This window comes from Manis pentadactyla, chromosome 5 (assembly GCF_030020395.1).
Source record: "Manis pentadactyla isolate mManPen7 chromosome 5, mManPen7.hap1, whole genome shotgun sequence".
In the NCBI taxonomy this organism is placed as follows: domain Eukaryota; kingdom Metazoa; phylum Chordata; class Mammalia; order Pholidota; family Manidae; genus Manis; species Manis pentadactyla.
In genome coordinates this window covers 59,071,913-59,094,244 of record NC_080023.1, presented here as the reverse complement: position 1 = coordinate 59,094,244, position 22,332 = coordinate 59,071,913, and the positions used below count along the sequence as shown (strand labels likewise).

Sequence of the window (22,332 nt, the reverse complement as noted above, 5' to 3'; positions counted from 1 at the left end):
CTTCACTCAGGCCAAATGAGGTGGGGGATAGATAAAAGAAAACTGCCCATGACCAAAAACCTCATAAGAAATCGTAGATTTTTGCCCAGCATTGAGTTTTTCCTTATATTGGCCTGAAATCTACCCCTTTCATAGTGTTAGCCCACAGTTTTTGTTTTATTTTCTGTAGATACATAAAACAAATTGAACCCCTTTTCCATATGGCAGCTATTAAGTCTTCTTTTGAGGCCTTTCTTTTCTGCTTCCCACGCTGTAATGTTTTTTCATGTTCCTCTTCCCTTCTGACTCATAAAATGTTTTAGTAATTTGTTTGTGTGAATTAAACCTTTTCATTCTTACCCCATCTCTGTGAGGTAGTATTCTTATTATATCCGTTTGATGGAGGCTCTGAAAGATGAATGCGCACGTGAATGAGGGGTTGAACCGAGATGCCCTGAGACTCTTAGTGTCTGGTGTCAGGCTCTTAGTCACTGTGTCTCCCCAGTCATTCTTTGTGTGACATAGTTTCTGGGCTCCTTGCTCTTTGCTCCATCTGGGTCCATTCATGTTGGCCACCACCTCTCTGTAAGACAGCACAGACAAAATGAACTGAATACTTCAGGTGTGCTCTGGGCAAACAGCGAGACAACTCGGGTGGGAGCTACCCACCCGCTCTCTTGTGCAATGGAAGAGCACACTGCAGATTATTTTCATTCCTTGGCTTTTCTTGATTAATTTGGGGCCCATCACTCTATGCACATGTGTGCATTTGTGACTGTGTGTCCATGTACAAACATGCATTTTTCCACTTACAAGGACTCTACGTCTTCTCTTGTTAAACAACACCTTGTCATTTTATATATACTAGCTTCATCAGATCTTTCACCTCCATCTTAGCTGTTCCCTTTTTACCCTTCCACAGTCAGTAAGTGTGCCTTAGTCTATGTTTAAGACCTTAATTTTTGAAGGTGTTCTGTGCACTCCCATTAGATTCTTGAAACATCTCATTTGAGATTTTTAGTCAGTTTCTTGGTCAGGGTGGCAATTCACAATTTAATAATTCATGAATTTTTTTTTAGAGCATTCAGTCATTCTTGAGTTATATTTCTGTTCAAGCCTCTCTATATGAGATTATGCCTATCTTTTCTCTGTGAGTTTTAAACTTGCTTTGTTTACGTTGTAAACCGCCTGATCTCATGTTGAATTGCAGTTGGGTTTCCCATCCCTCTTTTAGTCATTGTGACAAATGTTGCATCCCTGTTCCTGGGAGCAGCTAAGAATTTTGTAAGCTAGCCAGATAACTTGACCTTTCCCATTCATGCAGTTTACTAAGCAATCCTTATGCTCCCTGACTTTTCACCAGCTTAGTCAGAAGATACAGTGACCATCCATTTTAGATTCATATCTGCCAGTAATTTGCTGTGTGTTTTGCAAGTCAGTTAATCTCTACAGTCTTTATCTTCTTCACCTTTGTAAATTCATGAGGTTGCTTTAATTCTAACATCTATGAGTTTAAAGTATTCCAACTCAACTTATAGAAATTGTATCATAACTTTAAAACTAAATACAAAGCAGTAACACAATGTTGCATTTCTGAGCTATACCCAGGGCTGATACTCATCTGATATATGCGCTCATGCAATCACCATACTGAAGGACTTCTATGCAGTGGACTTCTAAATAATCATTGCTTCAGTGGCTCCACGGGTTAGTGGGTAGCAGGGGGAAGAGCAGGAGGCGCTGGGAAGGCAACCCACTTACTGGCCTGCAGGTAGACCACCACCACTCCTGCCTGCCAGCTCTATTCCACTCACTCCTCCAACCAAACATAGGACTCCTGGTGGTGACATGGGATCCCTGGAAGGCAAATGCCTGCTGTCTCTTTTCCTGAGTGGATGAAGTCACTCACAGCTAGAAGACACTTAGCCAGAGTCACTTGCTTGTGGCTACTTTTGGTGTATGCTGCATGTGGAATATAGCACATGTGGACAATTTATAATACTATAGTTTAGTGAAGCCCTTTGAAAACATACTTTCTATGTTCATGGTACTGTAGCATTTACAAGATCAGTAATTCACATATCCAGAAACAAAGATAAGGGAAAGTGATTTCATTTTAGAGTTCAGTATAAACTAACTTAAAAAAAAAGTGATTTGACTCTAGTACTTGTGATTACATGGCTAATCCCTGAAATGCTGTGCACCTCATGAAATCCTTTGTGTTGCCTTTCTTTTACCAATTATCTGCTTTGTTTCTAGGTGAATGAAATTTACCATGATGAGTCCCTTGGAGTACATATAAATGTGGTCCTGGTGCGCGTGATAATGCTGGGTTATGCAAAGGTAAACTATCTTAAAGTACTTGAACTGTGAACATTATGGACTGGGTTAGCAAGCAAAAGATAAAATTGCTCAAGATATGTCTCACATAGACCCCAGTTGCTCTAAATTGAGGAAGAGAAACTGCTGCAATGAATGGAGACCTCCAGATTGGACCAGATAATGATTTTGTGTTGGTACCATTTGCTTTGTTTACCTGTCTAATGGAGTTGTAGATAGTTATCCTGACCATAGGCATTTGTATGAATAAGAATGAATGGATACCATTATGAGGAAAGAGGATTTCCTTAGTCTAGTGTTATCATCAAATGTGTGACTCATTTATTTATTCAAAACATTTATGTTGAATGCCTACTATATGCCAGACACTTTATAGGAGCTTTGAACATATCAGTGAAGAAAAATAACCAAAGATCCTTGCCTTCTCATGATTTGTTAAAAGCCATATTATACATGTATATCTTTCAACTTAGGAAAAGTAAAACACACTGAATATTTTTCATTTGAAAGAGCTTTAATCCTTTGAAAACAAAAAATTGGATCAAAATGTACATGGTACGCATGTCATGTAATGCAACTAACTTCAGCTATCTGTAAAAGACAGTAGGGCTGTCCTGCTGGCAGTAGCTATGCCCCTATCTTTGGAAATAATGAAATAGATGAAGTGGTTTCTCTCTTTGAGGAGAAAACAGGGGGAGTGACTAACTTGGCAGTTTTCTTGATGTTCAAAATCACACGTTCTTCTCCCATAATTAATCCTCCTGATTATGAAATACTAATGAAATTATGCATTTAGCAAACAGGAAATATCCATGTGTTTGCATTTCATTATGTATTTAACATCTGTTCTTATCATTTCTGGTGAGAGGTGTCACTGATCTTTAGTTTATCAGAATAAACCTGACTAACTTTGTACACTAAAACTGAGTACAATTCAACTCCAGCTGGAGAAATTAACAGCAGTCAGTCAGTTGTTAATCGCTTGTTTGGAGAATGGCCAGCATATAACCAACCAGGCTAACTATTCATAATGTAAACACTGATAGTAACATTTGCTGAGATATAACAAAACCCTCAGCCTGACAGTCAGGTAGGGACTAATTTTAGGTTCCAAGTTAAATTTCTCACTCCTTCAGAATTACTTTAGAAAGTGGGTACTGGTTCTTGGAGGATGGACCCTTTTCCTTCCCAACTTTTAACTCCACCATGCCAAAGAATGTTAATCCATCTACTCCAACTGCAAGATAAGAGTACTCCCTTCATCATCACTGTGTGGTTAAAAGAGGGTAGTTGTTTTTTCAGTGTGAGGTTTATATAATTTGAACACTCTCCATAAGTAAAAGTTTAATCAGCTTTGCCAGCTCATTGAAGAACTTATGTTCTTTCCATATGTTGATTAATTCTGGCCATATATATACTTAACTAAAGATCTTTCACTTTTAACAGCTCTGGATGAAAGTCTTATGCTAGAATCTGGCCCTCTATTTTTGTTCTTAATATCAATGAAACTAAGTCTAAACTGAATTAGGAAGTATTCAGGCTGTGAGAATTCTTACCCCAATGATTAATACTGAGTTCCCTCGCAAGAACAAACCTCAGCATCACATATTCCCATAAATGGTGCATATCACCTTCACACAGGTAGTGCTGATCATCATAACAATATCCTTCATGGGCATTAGAATTCCCAAATGAAAGTAGATATATTTTAAAAGCCCCAAATAATATTTTTGAACATTATTTAAATACTGTAATCCTAAATGTCAGCTTCAGAGAGAGTTATTTAAGGAGGCCTTTGGGAAAATGTTATGTATGTCTTGCACATATCGTTTCCTCTTAGTCCATCAGCCTCATAGAAAGGGGAAACCCATCCAGAAGCTTGGAGAATGTGTGTCGCTGGGCTTGCCAACAACAAAAATCTGATCCCAACCACTCTGAACACCATGATCATGCAATTTTCTTAACCAGGCAAGACTTTGGACCTGCCGGAATGCAAGGTATTTCCATTAATATGTAGAAGAAAAACTTAAGGGCATGATATTCCCAAGTAATCCTCAATCGAGGAGTCTGTTCAAATATTCAGATCACCACCACTTTCCATGCATGAGCCAAGCATACATTTGATGTCTCTTGCTTCCAGTGACTTCTGTGAAATTCACAATGTTAAATGCTGCTTAAGTACTATAAAAAATTATACTTACCTTTTAAATAATGATTGCACATTTGGGGTATGGAGGGGGTGCTGTAAAATGCAGTGTGATTTCTAGTTTGGAATGGGAAAGGAGATGCCATGAGAAATGATTGATGCCAAAGAGCTTCCTTCCAAAGTCAGCCAACATTTATCTAATAATTCTGATGGAAAAAAGTAGACTGACAAGTTTCTTTTCAACATTGATGGAATTTAGGGTTCCCTGCAACAGTACTATGGTATGAGGGACCATTCACTAAAACAGAGAGACAGGGTGTACTTGGTGGGCAAAACAGAATGGCAACTGGGGCCCATTTCTACCAGTAGGAAAGAAGAAAATGCAGACCCTATGAATCTTTTTAGAGACCATTACCTGTGGCTTTCCCAAGAGAATGTGGCACAATGCTAGCGGTGAAATAATACTGCCTCTGTTTCCTGAAAAGCTTTTTTCTAGGCAAAGGTCCAGTAGTGATTCTTAATGGGTTTTCTCATAAAATGAAAATAAAAGTAATTGTTATTCTCTACAGGATATGCTCCAGTTACAGGCATGTGTCATCCAGTGAGAAGTTGTACCCTGAATCATGAGGATGGTTTTTCATCTGCTTTTGTAGTAGCCCATGAAACTGGCCATGTGTAAGTCACTGTTGACATAAAGCAAAAAAAGTTCTTTTTCTGTTTCTCTAGTATTGTTCACACTTTGGGCAGAGTGCATGCCAGCATGCAACTTTCTTCCTTTGCCAAGTGTGAGGAGCCGAAAACAGTGGAGAGGTCATGCACTGAAACTAGATAAGTGACTCTGGCTTGCAGAGACACCCCTGCACTTTTCATAACTATAGCATATGAAAGGCATTTCTGTCAGATTATTTTCTATTTTACAGTTTCTGTAACTCCCCCACAAAAGCCACATTAACTTAAAAAAATACGTATTTCCCTCTATTCATTTTCAAAAGAAATTAAGCAAGAGCCATGGCCTCTAGGATGCTTAGCAGCGAGGTCTCACTCTGTTTTCTAGGTTGGGAATGGAGCATGATGGACAAGGCAACAGGTGCGGTGACGAGACTGCCATGGGAAGTGTCATGGCCCCCTTGGTGCAGGCAGCGTTTCATCGCTACCACTGGTCCCGATGCAGTGGCCAAGAACTGAAAAGATATATTCAGTATGTCCCCTTCGGCATGTCATGAGAAAGTTTATGTTGTAGCAGAAATACAAGCATGAAACTGACTCCTAGGACGTTGGTCATAACAAAACTCCTGGTGAATGAAAAATAAAAGTTGTGCAAAAAAATGTCTTCTTATGACACAGAGCTTTTGGCACGATGATTCCATAATATAATCATAATATTTTAAGCCATAAACTTGGAATTTAAGTGAATTTTCAATTGTGATTTCCTTTTAGTAAATTCTTTATGGACTCTCTGAGGATGGGGAGAGGCTGGTCACATGATACCTGCATAGTGTGCCATCTGTACACTCTAGCATAGGGGTCAGGCTCTGCCCTGCCATACCATGTTGGGGTTTAGCTGGGGACATGAATAAAGCTGTCACAATTCTACGCACTCCTAAATGATGTTTGTTTTATTTTCTTGGGTTGAGTAAGGATGATGTCCTTTGTCTAAATGGAACTGAAACCCAAACCTTAAAAGATGTGCTGTTGTGACCTTGCTCTGTGAGCTGAGGAAATTCCAGAGTATGTAACCTATTACATTTTCATTAGGATGTGATAAAAAAAAATGAACATTTAACTACATGCAATATTTTTCTTCCTACAGTTCCTATGACTGTCTCCTTGATGACCCTTTTGAACATGATTGGCCCAAGCTCCCAGAACTTCCTGGAATCAATTATTCTATGGATGAGCAATGTCGCTTTGATTTTGGGGTTGGTTACAAAATGTGCACTGCGGTATGTTACTCACAGTCAATTTAGATTTTGCATCTTGAAATCTATTAGCATTTTGAAATTTACAGTTTCAATAGTGAAAGTATATCTATCAATGATTTTGTGTTTGCTATGTCACTACATGCTGAAGCTAAGTGCTTTAAATGTACTATCTTACTTAATCATTGTGACGGGCTAGAAGGGAGATGGTGTATTTTTATTTTACAGATGAAAAAACCAAGGCTTAGAGAGATTAAGCAACTTGTTTAAATCACCCACCCGGTAAACTGGGGAGCTGGACATGGAAACCAAGGTTGTCAGGTTCCAGAACTTTATGCTCTGTTGCTCCCTTGGTTTCTGTGACTTTCAAAGATGACTTTTAAACCTGAGATAGGCAGATGGTCATTAACTTGTAGGCCAGGATTCCATGTAGCTGTGCCCACAGAAAAGGACTGTGCTCGTATATTCTCATCTGAGAGTTACATGTGTAGTGTGAAGGTCAGAAATGTGGATTCCATAGTCAGAATGCGTGAGCTGTCAGAGCCTGGATCTGACACTTACTAGAGGTGTGACTTTGAGCACCTTGTTTAATCTCTCTGGCCTAGTTTCCTCCTGTGAAAAATGTGAGTAATCATAGTATTTATCTCACAGATTTGGTATCAGGATTAAATTTGATAATGTAACTAAAGTGTTCAGCAGAATCATTAGGCAAATAGTGAATGATCAATGAAATCTAGGAAAGTCAGTTTTCCATGTAGCTATACAGATTAGAGGTATGTTTCATTAAGCTTCCAGAGTTGAACTTTAATAGTTCATAAATATAAAAAAAGAAAGGAAGGGCTTTGTTTACATTGGGAGTAAGCTTTATGTGTTAGAGCAAGAAAAATAGTATTTCATGTTACCAAAGAGAAGTTGATCTGCGGTTGGAAGTCTTCCATATGTAGATTCCTAAAGTCATTTGGTCCATCTATAAGCTGTACAGTCAGCTCCTAATTGCCTGCATTAATGCTTTAGACCTGAGAATCCTAAAGCTTTGGCTCAATGTTGTGGAAAAGTACAATTTGTGCATTAAGTAATAGGTATTAGAACAAAAAACCAAGGTCCAAAATGAGTACTCATTTTAAAAAGCTATGACCATAAGGCTTTGGGTAATTTATGTTATAGAAAAAAATGTGGATAAACTGGTCTTTAAGATATATATATATTTTAAATTTATCTGAAGAAAATAAATCCTATCTTTTACAACATGGATGGAGCTAGAGGGTATTATGCTCAGTGAAATAAGCCAGGCAGAGAAAGACAAGTACCAAATGATCTCACTCATTTGTGGAGTATAACAACAAAGCAAAACTGAAGGAACAAAACAGCAGCAGACTCACAGACTCCAAGAAAGGACTAGCGGTTACCAAAGTGGGGGTTTGGGCAGGGTGGGTGGGGAGGGAGGGGGAAGGGGACTAAGGGGCATTATGATCAGCACATATAATGTAGGGGGGTCACGGAGAAGGCACTATAGCACAGAGAAGACAAGTAGTGACTCTATAGCATCTTACTACGTTGATGGACAGTGACTGCAATGGGGTGTGGGGAGGGGGACTTGATAATATGGGTGAAGGTAATAACCACAATGTTGCTCATGTGAAACCTTCATAGGATTATATATCAATGATACCTTAATAAAAAAATATATCTAAAGAATGGTAAGAGTTTGCAGTTAGAAAGAGAGCAGACACATAAAGAGCACACACAGATACGTGCACTTAAACAGACATTTGGATATTATAATGTGGTATTTCAGGAAAATAAAAAGCATCTGTAACAGTGAGACAACTAAAATTCTAATCTGGCTCTGTTGCTCCCTTTCTTGTAGCCATAACTACAGCCTTACCTTGTAACCCGTATTTCTCAGCCATGGAATGCTGTGAGAATCAAATGCATGTACAAGCTACATGAATGTACTATGTATTTTGTTATACCTGCAATGCCTTATTTTACATAGAAATCTGACAAAAATTTTCTGCTTTTAGTCAGCTCATTATAATGGGCATTTTTATTATTTATATCTGACTAGTTCATCCTAGGGATGCAAAGAAGTCATTTTGATGGCTTGAGAGCTGCAAACCATCATGATAATAACTTTTCATATTTAAAGTGGTAATAATTGCTGTTTTTAAAATTTCAATATTGTCTATTTGAAAAACAAAATAAAAATAAAAATGACATGCAGGAATATTGAATGCCATCCAGAGAATCCCAAATTATTTTTTATCATTGTTAGAAAAGCAGAATAAAAGTGTTCTGTCCTTGGAATTCTTAGGCAGAATTTTTTTCTTAACATGCCACAACTTCAACTATTAACTTGAAATTAAAATAGCCAAGAAATGTGACATGAAGAAGCTGTACAGAAGATTCATGTGTACATGTCATGCCATCTGTATTTCAATGAGATTTTGATTCTCTCTCTCTTCCAGTTCCGAACCTTTGACCCATGTAAACAGCTGTGGTGTAGTCATCCAGATAATCCCTACTTTTGTAAGACTAAAAAGGGACCCCCACTTGATGGGACTGAATGTGCTGCTGGAAAAGTGAGTATCTATTTAGACAATGAAGATTTAAGATATACTGAATAATAATCATTTTTAATAGCCTGGAAAATTATGAACATAGCTGTGTTGTCATTTTTATGAAAACCACAGTACATGGAGTTTCATTATGATAATGTGCTAACATCGTTTCCTATGGCTGCTGTTAACAAATTACCACAACCTTGGGGGCTTAAAATAACAGAAATTTATTCTCTATGGCTCAGTTCTAGAGGTCAGAGGTTCAAATCTGTTTCACTGAGTCAAAATCAATGTGTGGACAAGACCATATTCTCTCCAGAGACTCTAGAGGTGAATCTGCCTGGCCTCTTCCAGCTTCCGGTGGCTGCCCGTATTCCTAGACTTGCATTTGCACCATTCCAGACTCTGCCTCCGTGGCCACATTGCCCTCTAATTTCCATGTGCAAATTTCTCTGCCCTCCCTTAAAGGAGGCATGTGAGGGCATTTAGGACCCACCTGAATAACTGAGGATAACCTCCCATCTCAAAATTCTTAATTTAATCACATCAGTTTCTGCCATAACTGTTTTCCAAATAAGGTTAACATTTACAGATTCCATGAATTAAGATATGACATCTTTGGGACCACTTTTCAGCCTACTACTGATAGAATAGTAGCTAGCTATAGGAAGCAGCAGCTCAGCTCAGAATATCTGGCCCCTGCTAATGGGATTTGATTTACTTGCTGGCGTCCAACTCCTTGTGAAAGTTGTCCAGAAATAAAGTCATGTGAACGTATGCAGAAGATTTGGCCTTGCTCCTTGGGGAGAGATGCCCAGAGGTTTTAAATCTCAAGTTGTGTAGTCAGGATTGAACGCTCAGAAAGTGGCCAGATGCCAAGCTACACTACTTATAAGGGGAAAGATCACCAAACCCAAAACAAAGGCATGTTAAGAACTAAAGCTGAGGGGCCTTGACTGGTTTGGAAATAAGATATTGTAGACAGGACCAAAACCTGGGAAAAAAGTATTATATAGCTTTTAGTTCTTTTAAAGCCTTTTTAAAGCTCTATTTCAAATGCGTATAAACTGTACTTGCCATTATTTGTGTTCATATTTTGTTAGACACTGTGCTATCCACTTTACAGTGTGTGACTCTGGAAAAATTCCGCATTACAAACTTTCAACTAAAAAAATGAGCAATGAGTTGATTCATTTTTGCCTAATGAAAAAGAAACCCCATAAATTAACTCTGAACATCCAACTTGTCTAAATATATTTATGTTTCACTGAAGTTTACCAAGGTTGAGTGTTAAGGAATACTTGTATGTAAGATTTTAAAAAGGCAGGTTAAAATGCTGAAACAAAAGAATGAATACCTTTCGAGCAGCTGACTTATCTCTCAGAATAATTGTGAATGAAAATTTTGAAAAGTATGTAGAAGTGCTTTGAAAATTATATGTTTTAGATATGTAATGTTAATTATTTTCTAAGTTAAGTTATATACTTTCCATTTATTTTGAAAGGGAGCATACTGCCCTCAAAAAATCCTGAGAAGATACATGAGGAAGGAAGAGGGTAGAATAGCATCTACTGTGCATTTGAGTGCTCACCTCATTCTTAGTGGGTGGTTGATACAATAAATGTTATCATTTGAAAACTTGGCTGAGTGAATGTTACTTTTTCATTTTAATTTTATACTTAAAGATACAAGTCTAAATTATTCTTTGTAGAGGGCACCTTATTGTAATAATTGCTTCAGGATAATTTTAAATGCATTTTTCACCAGCAGGGGACAGGGGTCTGTGGGGTGGGTGGTGACAAAGAAGAAATTAAGTCCTTCAGTTGTGTAACAACTTCAGCTTAACATATGCACGGATTTCATAATTGCTTTTTGTCATTTTCCGAAGTGGTGCTACAAGGGTCACTGCATGTGGAAGAATGCTAATCAACAAAAACAAGATGGCAACTGGGGGTCATGGACCAAATTTGGCTCCTGTTCCCGGACCTGTGGAACTGGTGTTCGTTTCAGAACGCGCCAGTGCAATAATCCAATGTGAGTATAACTCCTGTAATTGTGATTATTTGGGGACAGACCAGAAAATGATTCAATACCATGTTACTAGTATTCTGTTTCATGAAGTACATGTACAATGCAGAATATGAAAAGTAAGCCTTTAAGTGTCAATTTTGAGTAAATCTCCATTTACCAAACTTTTGGAGAGTAGTCAATGGTAAAGATGAGAGGCTTGAATGAAGATTACAGATTTTTTAAGAAATTGCTGATGAGAAGAATGCAGGAGCTGAGCAGGGAAAGCTTGTCTCTGTGCCTAGGCACGGAGGCTGAGACCCACTGCCAGAAGCACAGTTGTCAGGGCGGAAGAGCACTGGGCACAGAGGTGCGCTCACTCTGGGATTAGAAGAGGAAAACTTCAGAGCAGGGCACCAGACAGATGGGAAAAGCCCACCAAGGAACTGTTGGGGGAAAAATTATCCATTTGTGCACTCTGACTAAATTTATTGAATCCCTCTTGTGTGCTCCACAAATTTTATTTTCTGAAGGAAAATAAGTAACTGAAATATTAAACTTAGGACATTCTTCTCTGTCTAGGGTTTAACATGTGAACAGAGAGAAAGGTCTCTCTCTCTTTGGCAGCAGGATGGCTCTGAGAATGTCTTCTATAAAGAATATCGAGTGTCACATACCTGTGTTCACAGGGCAAGATGATGGTAGTATTGAGACAGGGACCGTGGGTGTAGTCAGAGTAGGGTGAGGGCCTCTGGAAAAAGCAAGGCAGGATATTTGCAGTCAGAGCAATGTAACTACATGCAAGGAAACCTCCTACCAAAACTGTGTTAAACATTCAGCTCTAGAGTCATTCTTCAGTGAGATCAGTTGATATTCCCCAGATAAAGAAGAGTAGCATATGTTCTTTTTATGCTAATCATTTATAATCATGTGTAAGATTTACTTTAACATGCTAAAAAGCCCAGGCCTATGTGCTGTCTTTCCTCCTTCAGATCTGATGAAGTGATTTTGCAAACTGGGCAAACTAATTTAGCATGCAGGCCCAGCCATAAACAACACAGTAAAAGGCAAGAAGGATTCCACCTTAAAGATAAGATTGCATTTTAATACCCAAGAAGTTAAGACATTAGAAATTCTTAACTTACTCTTTAACAAACAATACCTCAGCCCACCTTGGGGGCTGAGTAGGTGGCCTTGTTTCATATGCCCCCAGACCAAGATGCTGGTATCTCAGGGAGAAATAATCAGAGCAGGAAGTTGCTTATATCAAGTTAATTCTAAATATCCTAGGACCACTTAATAAGTTCACACCACTAAGCATTTTTTCATGTTCTCGACAATCCTCAACTGCCTATAAAACCCCTTAGACAACGCACCAGCCAGGACTCTCTTGTCCCCTCCTGGCGTGAGCCAGGACCTCTGTCCTTTCACTATATCTCTAAATAAAAGCTTGTACCTTGCGCTCCTACCTTGAGGGTTTGTGAAGCTCATTCTTCAGCTTCGTGAACAAGAACCCTGGCATCAGTATTAGTGGAAGTAACTCTGTTTTAAACATGTTAACCCATTTAATCATCTGAATTTTTCTCTAAGAAAGATAGGATTATTATTTGCATTATATACATGAGGAAACTAAGTGAGGCACAGAGCTTTGGTCAAAGTTTCTTTGGGTTGCATTTGCATGATTTTTGCCATGGTGGAAAATATAATTTTCCTGAGTCTATAATATACATTTTTAAAATTTCCTTATATACTTCCACCGTACATTTAAAATATTCTATTGGAAAAGCTGATTTAAGTTGTTTCAGGTTCCCCCACTCCACCCCCCTCACCCTCCCACCCCTGCAGGGAGAGGATGGTGCTTTGGGGAAGAGACTGAAATGAGGAAGTATGAGTTCATTCACTTTGCCCTGGCAGCCCACAGTCTCTGGCTTTCTGCCCTTAAGCACTTTGTCTGCTGAGCTTCAGCTGCTGGACCAGAGCCAAAAGGCCTTTTTCAATGTTGTCTTTTCTTTAGGCCCATCAATGGTGGTCAGGATTGTCCTGGCGTTAATTTTGAGTACCAGCTTTGTAATACAGAAGAATGCCAAAAGCACTTCGAGGACTTCAGAGCACAGCAGTGCCAGCAGCGTAACTCCCACTTTGAGTACCAGAATGCCAAACATCACTGGCTGCCATATGAACATCCAGACTGTGAGTAGATGCCGCCTCCTTCCTGCTGTGTGGATGGCTGCTTAGAGTTTCAGCTTTGTCATCAACTCTTGATCCCTTAACTCTTGATCCCTGCTTGGTAACTTAGAAAACTTAGTGCTTATAGGGGTACATCCTCCTAGGTTACAAAGAATAAGGCTAACACCCCTTTCTCTAGAGAAGAGAGAGTTGCCAGGAATGGTTCCTGGCAAATAGCGCCACCATCACCACTACTGAAAAGCCCATTGGGGGAAAAGCAGTGTACCGCAGAGATGCTGAGTTTCCTCCTTAAACTGAAATCCCTCTACTAGGAAATGCATCTGGAAATTGTGATCTTTCCTTTCTAAATAACTTGAGAAAAATTATTTAGCACTCTGAGTGTCACTAACACTAAATTGGTTCTGAATTAAAGTTTACTGAAGAGCTGTGGTTAAATCTGGGGATGGCCATACAACCAGTTCTTTTAAAAAATGGGTCAGAAACAAGAAAAAGACTATTATTCAATAACAAAAGGCACCTCATAATCCTTTACTTGTGTACTGTACACTAGTTATTGAAAAATTCACTTGGAAATTTCCTTTTAATGTTTCACTGCGACCCCTAAATTTTTGCTTAAGTATGTTCAAATGGGAACTTCTTTCCCTATTTCCTATTTGGATGAATAAAAGAAAATAGATACATGATTATTGTGTGATATAATACAGTGCTGAGTTCAGTTTAAAAGTTGTCTCAAAGGAAAAATACATCCATGTAGGAATAATTCAAAGTTGCAAGGCATTAAGAAGAAATGCATTGTTTTTATCCATTTTGGTTAAGTGAGTCATATAAATTATATTAAAGTTAATTAATGATACCTTGCAAGAGGCAAGACCTATACTACACCACTGGGTCAAACAAAAGAGAAATGCTTTTAACATTCTAAGTGTCACTAACACTAAATTGATTATGAATTAAAGTTTTTGAAGAACTGTGGTTAAATCTGGGGTGGTCTTACAACCACGATGCCTGGAACAGTCCCAGTTTATACCTGTTGTCCTTAATAAAATCCCTTTTCACTATCAGAAATATCACCATTTAGATGAAGTCATGTGATCACCCTACTTAAACAAATGTGCCAAATATACATACTTCTCCCCTACTCTTTATTTATTTACATACTATCTTGTTTTTAGGAAAACACATTGAAATTTTATATTTTAAAAATAAAATTACAATACAGTTCAAATATGCCATTTTATATAAATAGTTGATTAATCCTCCATCTTATGCAGCCAGGAAAAGATGCCACCTTTACTGTCAATCCAAAGAGACTGGAGATGTCGCTTATATGAAACAGCTGGTGCACGATGGGACTCGCTGCTCTTACAGAGACCCGTATAGCATCTGTGTGCGAGGAGAGTGTGTGGTGAGTTTGATCTGCTTCCCCACAGCTGTAGCAGTCCTACTTTTACTATCATTCATCTGCATATTTTCAAAAAATTCTCTTATCTGGGAAATCACATTCTAACAAGAATCTATGACTAATTTAGTAGCTACACTAAATTTGGGAGAAATTACAGTTAATAAAATCAAACTTTGGCCCTTGGCAGAATCAAGATGTAAACATAGTTTTCCTAATTTCCAGCCAAATACCTTTGCTAAGTTACTCCTATGCCTCCAGGTTGGGAATACAACAACTTGGGGGCAATGCCTTTTCCTTGAATAGTTTACTATCACCCATCTACTATTAAAATACAAAGTGTTTAATAAAATTTAATGCTAAATATGTCTTTCTTTTAAAAGATAATGGCAGCTTCTCTTTTTCCCTCTCTTGCCTTCCATTTGAATCTAAGTTTAAACACTGAATTCTGCATGAGGACAAGTAAAGCTGTAAACATTTTTGGCCTCATTTAATTTCTTTTTTAAAAAATGCAGTTTATTTTCTTGTTCATGTTTACAAGTTGAATTGATATGAAATTTTCCTTATTAACTAAAGCTCCCACCATAGCTAGTGCATTACATGGTATGTGTTGTTATTGTTTTCTCTGCTCACTTTTATCTCAAATTTACGAGTGCAGAGGCATGTCATGTAACACCTGTCTATACTGATGTACATTAAGGACTTGCCCAAGTTTTGAAAACCTTCAGTAGCTCCCCGTTAAATTAGTGTGAAAATGTAAACTCTTCCTGAGTGACCTTCCTAATCTTTCACAACCAGTGCTTTGCAAATATTTGACCACTTCCCTGCCAGACGACACTACCCTTCCATTGGTTTAACTATTCTTCTCTGAGCCCCTTTTCCATGACCATGCAACTTCCATGGCTCTGTTTTAATCCCTCGATTCCTCAAATCCTTTCCACAGGACTCAGTGAAAATCTCCAGCACTTCTGTGGAGCTTTGTTGCACATCCCTAACCAACTTGTAATATTTGTGTGAATGTGCAACCCATTATTTTAGTATGCATCCTCATAAATATGAATGCACCAAGGGAAAAGCACCAGCTTACTTTTTGTCTTGTCCACATCAACTCCAATATCTGTACTTGATAAATATCTGATGGCTATGTCTATGTGTGATGGGGTAAATATTTCATCTGACTGTACCTAGAGTACAAGTCATTTGATTCCATAGCATTCTTTAAAAGACTAAGATATTAAAAATGGGAGCTAGAGTGAAAAGTTGATGCAGGCTGCCTGACTGCACTTATGATTAAGCAAACGGTTCGTCATTCTTTAGGATGCTGACCTCTACTTGTCATATTATAATCAGACACATTTAACATTTTCTCTCCCCAGAAAGTGGGCTGTGATAAAGAGATTGGTTCTAACAAGGTTGAGGATAAGTGTGGCGTCTGTGGAGGAGATAATTCCCATTGTCGAACTGTAAAGGGGACATTTACCAGAACACCCAGGAAGCTTGGTAAGATGAGGTCTCTCTTGAATTTACTATCCTTCTCTACGGTTTGTACTGTTTGAGACTTCTGCTTTTAGGAATACAGAATTTTCTCTATCAACATAACAAAAAATTAACTGCTGATATGAGTACTTTTTAAGGAAATAGTTTAAAAAAATCTTTAAATTCATACTGCATAGCACCCACCATGAGAAATTATCTGCTAAATTTAGGTGAGGAACAAATAAAATTGATATCAGTTATAACAGGGAGGTAAAATGTTTTATTCTGTATTTTTAATAAAATATATTAGACCTAATTATCAGAATTGATGCTTATTTTGAATTTGCTATTACACGTAAACTTTTTATCAGAAGTAAAAAAAAAATCACGTAACTTAGAATACAACTTTTAAAATATTACATTTGTTTTACTTCTCTTTTTTAGAAGTAAACAAGTTTATCCTACTTATAAATCTGTGAATCCAGGATCCATATTTCTCATAGATTTTAAAATTTTTTATTAAGCAAAATTGAGGTGCAATCAAAAAATAACCTGAGATACAACTGCTTATGCATATGAACTTTTGTCATATGCATAGGCATATGCATATGCTTGTCCTTTTTACACAGTGACTGGGACTTAGGCATACAATGAGGTTCAACAGATGGGAATAAAAGCACAAATAATATGCAAAATTAGTAGTTTCATAATTATTCATCGGAATTTTCCTAAAAGATTTGGATACAAACATTTATTACTGAATTTTTTTCTAACATGTAACAAATACTATTTAGTTATTCAATAACTTGAATAAACTGTTTCTGGGAATTTGACATTTAAAGATAAATTTGATGTGATGCTTCCCTTGAGAGGTTTCTCTACATCATCTACACAGAGTTCGCATTGTATCTTAGAGAATGACAGAAAAGAAAACAAAACAAAACAAAAAGGAAGAAAGAGATGTGGTTCACTTTGAGCACACTGTCATGGTGGTAACTGTCCCTTTTAAAATAAAAGAAAGTATAAGACAGTCTTCATCCAAATGGAATAATTCGCTTTGTTCTTTCACTCCCATTAGACCTCAGCTACCCAACTCAAGCCAGTTCTCACTTATCAGCTTTGCTCTTTGACACACTTAGGGGGACTTTATTTTAATGTGTTTTTCCCAGGCATTTCTACTCTATTGAGCTACTAGTGTCTTTGTTATTCCTGTGTGAGAATTTACTATGTTTTGTACTTTTAAAATTATTAAGAAGCAAATATCATCACTTCTGGCTGCTCATGTTATTTTTATAAAGCAAACAATTAGAATTACACACATATTTATTACAGTAACATATAATTTTCTCCATCTTGCATAATTTACTGTGCTTTCTCTATTGGAGTTGTATATTATTCTTTTAAGTATAAAATAATTCATACTGTTTTATTTCCAGAGTGAATTAATCTAAGGAAAAAGGTTTTCCCATAACCATCCATTCTATATTATGTGTAAAATAAGGTAGTGTTACTACTTTCCAGATACCTCAAAAATTATGTTAACCCTGCAAATCAAGGTCAGAAGAACAGAAGAAAGCTTTCATCAGTCATACAGATTCCAGGGTTCAAAGATAACCTAACATCCATTTCTTTGCACTAATGTTGTCATCATAGTCATTCAATAGACTAATGAACCTTTTTCAACAGGGAAACATTTAAGCAAGAGGTGCCATAAAGAATTCAAGTTGCTGGAAAGTGAAATCTGCAAGTATTCACCTTCAAATCACCTCTATCATTTCTCATTCATGCTTAGTCTTACTTTCATTCATTGTTGACACTTTATAGGCATTAGCTGGCTGTTACAAATGCATTTTGACTTCAACATGTAAAATTACAGAACACATTTTATGTCCTACTTAATAAAATATACATAACTTATAGTATGGTCAATGAAACAGCAAGACTTTGATAACATGAAACCTTCACTAATTAAAGACATTCTATTTAAGGGAAGACGAGAGGAGCCTTCACTTTACCCAAAGGAGCTCGTAATATTTCTCTTGCTGAAACAAGGGAAGCTAAAAATGTACTGGGTAAGTTGTAGCAAACTGCAGAAAGATGGGCATCCACAAATGGCATCAAGCTGTTTTGCTGCATGTGGCATCTGAAGCACATTACTTCTAACCATTGCCTACTCAGGCAAACATGGCTTATGTCATGTATTGGACCTTACCCAGGCTCAGGTACTGAAAACTCAGACCCTAAAATGACTGCTCCATTTAGCAAAGACACTAAGAAGTATTATGAAAAAGTTGGGTTAATCTACCCACTGGTAGATAGATATTCATTGTCTAGATACAAAATGACAAACATGTGTCTTTTCAATTCCATCAGCAATTGTGTAGCTAAAACTGAATTTCTATCAAAACTTAGCCTGTAGTACATGAGTCGGATGTTTTATAATGTAAGATGTCAGTTGCACAGTCTCTCTATATTAATTTTTTGATGGGAATGAGATAAAACATCTTGATTTCTCTATTTGTTCAATTGTTGATTTATAGTTAGCATCTTAATTCTAAGTGGTCTTAAAATAATTCTTAGGACAAATACTAAGAAGATTTGTTATATATGACACTGATTATAATAGGATCAATAAATGCTTTTAAAACCCACATCAGCCTATTAAGCTTATTGGTATTATTATTTCTGAATTAGAAGATGAGATTAGAGTAAATGTAAAGCCAATGTACTATATACTTTGCAAACATTTTCCAAATGCTTTGGTCAAATCTACAACATAGATTTGAACACATTGCCATTATAAAATTCGTTTAAAGCTTTTAAAGTCAATTGCTGATCACAAGAAAAATGAAAGCTGCTCACTGATGTTTCTTTTGTAATTTCTTTAGAACAAAGCAGGCTTTTAAATATGAATATGTTTCATTAATTGAAAGCTCAGCTATCTATATTGCCACTTACACTTTTAAAATTATATAGAGGCAGATAAAATATCTCAAGAAGTTCACCAACTAAGTATACTAAGAATTGGCTCCATTTCAAAAGAGTGGGTAAGAAAGCTGAAACCACATAGAGGGACATAGGAAAGTGTAGCATTTGCCTGAATTGTTGACACAATTCATAGATCAACACAAGAAAAATGCCTAATAGCATGGAAACAGTATTAACTTTCTGTCCCATTTTAATTAAAAAAAAAGAAAATATTTCTTCTAATCTCATGCCAGATGTCACAAAGGCAACCAAAGCTTTGAAGTTAATTTCTGAAACTGCTTTCTGCAGTTTGTGGATGCCTTCTTCTGCGTGCAGGGGCAGTAAGAACCCAATGCTCGACTAACCATGGTCGTTGCTTTTGTTTTCTCCTTTGCTTCCTCCCATATTTACTACACATGCAAAGGGTACCTTAAGATGTTTGATATACCCCCTGGTGCTAGACGTGTGTTAATCCAAGAAGACGAGGCTTCTCCTCATATTCTTGGTAAGTGTTTCTGTCTGCTGGCTCTCCGTTAACATGCTCTTAAACATAGGAATGTCAAAGAAATCATATATATATATAGATAAATATATATGTGTGAAAATATGGGTATATATATATGTATTTGTATATATGTATGCATAGATATGCAAGATTCAAAATTATATATGAATGCATTATTATGTGGTTTTTGTTGGTCATTTCTTCCAACTGTTCTTCCTTTAAGAAATTTTCAAAAATAGAGCTTTAATTACTGGTAAAACTTGGGTTGGCTCATTACTACAGAGAGAAAAAAAATCGTTTGACAAGTTTATATTTGTTATGCATTTTTGTTCTGTATTAGGGGATGAGAAAAATAAATGTTAATAAAATGCACTAAATTAAGGAATAATATCAGACAAATTTGCCATATTTACATTGGCAGATTAGTTTTGATATTTTGATTGATGCCATACTATATGCCTCTCCTTACTTTTATTGCATTTTAAATTCTTTGACTGAAAAGCAACCACATATGAATTTTACTAGTCTAATGAAAACCTTTCCTAGTATCTGTTATGTGTCCAGTTTCTGACTGGCACATGCAGATCCATTTGCATGTCTGTTATAATTTCCAAAAGAAGATTCTTTTCCTCATTTATAAGAGGATCATTGTAGAAATGTCACTTTACAGGGGTTTTTATTCACAGTATACATATAAGTGCATATAACTTCCACATATTCTTGGACTTACTAAGGCACTAAGATTTCTGAGATAAGGCATCATCTGTCAACCCCATAAGAATTTGTAGCCAATTGCTTTTTTTTAATTTGTCACTTAAAAAAATGAATTGTTTCATGGTGTTTCATAGAATTTCTTTTTTTTACTATTTAATTATATTCACTACTGGATTCTGTAATAGTCTAGCAGTCAGCTATAATTGTTTTCCCATTAATTAAATTTCCTTATTTTTTTATCTTAGAATGTAGATTATTATCTTTGGGAAAATAATACCAGTTTAAAAATTCAAGAGGAATAAATGTATTTAAAGTTAATCATGTTTTCTACACATTTTCAGTAATGGTAATAACATGAAATTTCATTTTCTAACTCATCATTGTATGCTGAAAAACACTTCAGACTTTAAAATCCCATTTGTTATTTTTGATCCTTTAGCAAAAGCACTTTATTTTGTAATATATAGTAGATCTACAACACTTTAAGAATTCTATCACCAGTAAGCAGCTTTTTCTAGCCATATCAGTAGGGGATGTGGTCTTGGAATTTTACAGTCATAAAAAATGTTTGTTGGCCTAAAATTTAGTTCAACTATGTTGGTTACCTGTGAATATTTTTACTAACTTGAAAGAGATACACAGCACAGAAGCGATTATGTTATATGCCGTCTTAGTATAACTGGTTTGTATGAATTATTATAGAAGTACCATTTTTTCAAAATATTCCCAGCTTTCTGAGGAGATGTATAAGATAAGTGAGTTAGAAATTTACCCTCTTTGGCAATGTTTTCAAATGAGAATATTTGCTAATTTTTATCTCCTATTTAACCATCTTGCCATTGTTTTTGACCAGTTAGGAATGCTTCCTGAGGATTTTAAATGAAGGAAAGAAAGGGGAGTTAGATCAGAACTAATATGTATTTTAATTGCTTTGATGCTAATAAGCACCGTCTTTGATTTATAGGAGGGAATAGACTTAGTAGGGATCATCAAAGCTGTAATGTCATAAAATAAAATGTATGCGAGTTACTCATTTTCCTTCCTTTAGCTATTAAGAACCAGGCTACAGGCCACTATATTTTAAATGGCAAAGGCGAGGAAGCCAAGTCGCGGACCTTCATAGATCTTGGTGTGGAGTGGGATTATAACATTGAAGATGACATTGAAACTCTTCACACAGATGGACCTTTACATGATCCTGTTATTGTTTTGGTATGTGGCTTTACAGGCTCACTATGTAGTTGGTTTAGTTTATAATTTTATAATTAGTTTATCTGAAAACACTTCTACCTATAACATTGACCTATTTAGCTGCTTGCTTTTTATAATTACATTTATCTGTCCATTTCTGCTCTCTGTAGAAATACATTTCATTATATATACCTTTAAAACACAATAAAACAGTGTTATGATTTTTGACTTTGGTAGTTACCTGTTGAAGACAAAAAAATAGATTTTTATATTTACCCACATATTTACCATATTGGATGCTCTTCATTTTTCCCTGTAAATCTGATTTTCCATCTGGTAGCACTTACCTTCAATATAAAGAACTTCTCTTAGCATTTCTTATGGTTGTGGGTGTGTGTGCTAACAAAGAATTCTCTCAACTTTCAGTTATCTAGAAATATCTTTATTTTACCCTTGTTCTTAAAGATAGCTTCACTAGATATAAACATCTGGTTGCTGTTTTTTTTTTTCTTTCAGCACTTTAAAATGTTTTTACATCATTGTAAGAAATTCAAGAGATCTGGGGATAATCAGATGCTAGCACAAGCTGGTAGTACCTTAGCAGGTTTGCAGTAGGGCTACCATCCAGGAGAGAAGGGCAAGGGAGCTCCTGGGAGAAGGGATTGGAGAGGGGGTTTATGTAGCTGGGTGTTACCACTCAGCAGCACCTCAGGGAGTCTCTGGATCTGAGAGCTCTGAAGGCTGGCAGCTGCAGCTTGAAGTCCTATATGTGTGGCTATAAAGCCACAGTCTTGTTTACAGTTAGCAGGTGCTGGGTTCAGTTTCATAGGGATGTGCAAAGTAAGCAGGCACTAAATGGTTAAAATATACACCTAATTGGGCTACATTTAAAACAATTGAATATGTAGAATTTTGAGTTGGATGCTAGCAGGCTTTTGAGT

General features: G+C 36.7%; 1 protein-coding gene across 6 annotated transcripts in view; it reads left to right on the top strand.

Moving 5' to 3' along the window:
- ADAMTS3 (ADAM metallopeptidase with thrombospondin type 1 motif 3) overlaps positions 1–22,332 on the top strand; it is a 264,699-nt gene that overhangs the window by 221,625 nt on the left and 20,742 nt on the right. For all 6 annotated transcript variants that reach the window (XM_057502303.1, XM_036878981.2, XM_036878979.2 and 3 more), the window contains 12 exons: positions 2,239–2,322; positions 4,160–4,316; positions 5,035–5,140; positions 5,520–5,663; positions 6,276–6,408; positions 8,853–8,966; positions 10,834–10,979; positions 12,967–13,142; positions 14,411–14,544; positions 15,915–16,038; positions 19,406–19,486; positions 21,249–21,412. In XM_057502303.1, the coding sequence (XP_057358286.1) occupies positions 2,239–2,322; positions 4,160–4,316; positions 5,035–5,140; positions 5,520–5,663; positions 6,276–6,408; positions 8,853–8,966; positions 10,834–10,979; positions 12,967–13,142; positions 14,411–14,544; positions 15,915–16,038; positions 19,406–19,486; positions 21,249–21,412 (1,563 nt within the window). The remainder of the gene's footprint in view (positions 1–2,238; positions 2,323–4,159; positions 4,317–5,034; positions 5,141–5,519; positions 5,664–6,275; positions 6,409–8,852; positions 8,967–10,833; positions 10,980–12,966; positions 13,143–14,410; positions 14,545–15,914; positions 16,039–19,405; positions 19,487–21,248; positions 21,413–22,332) is intronic.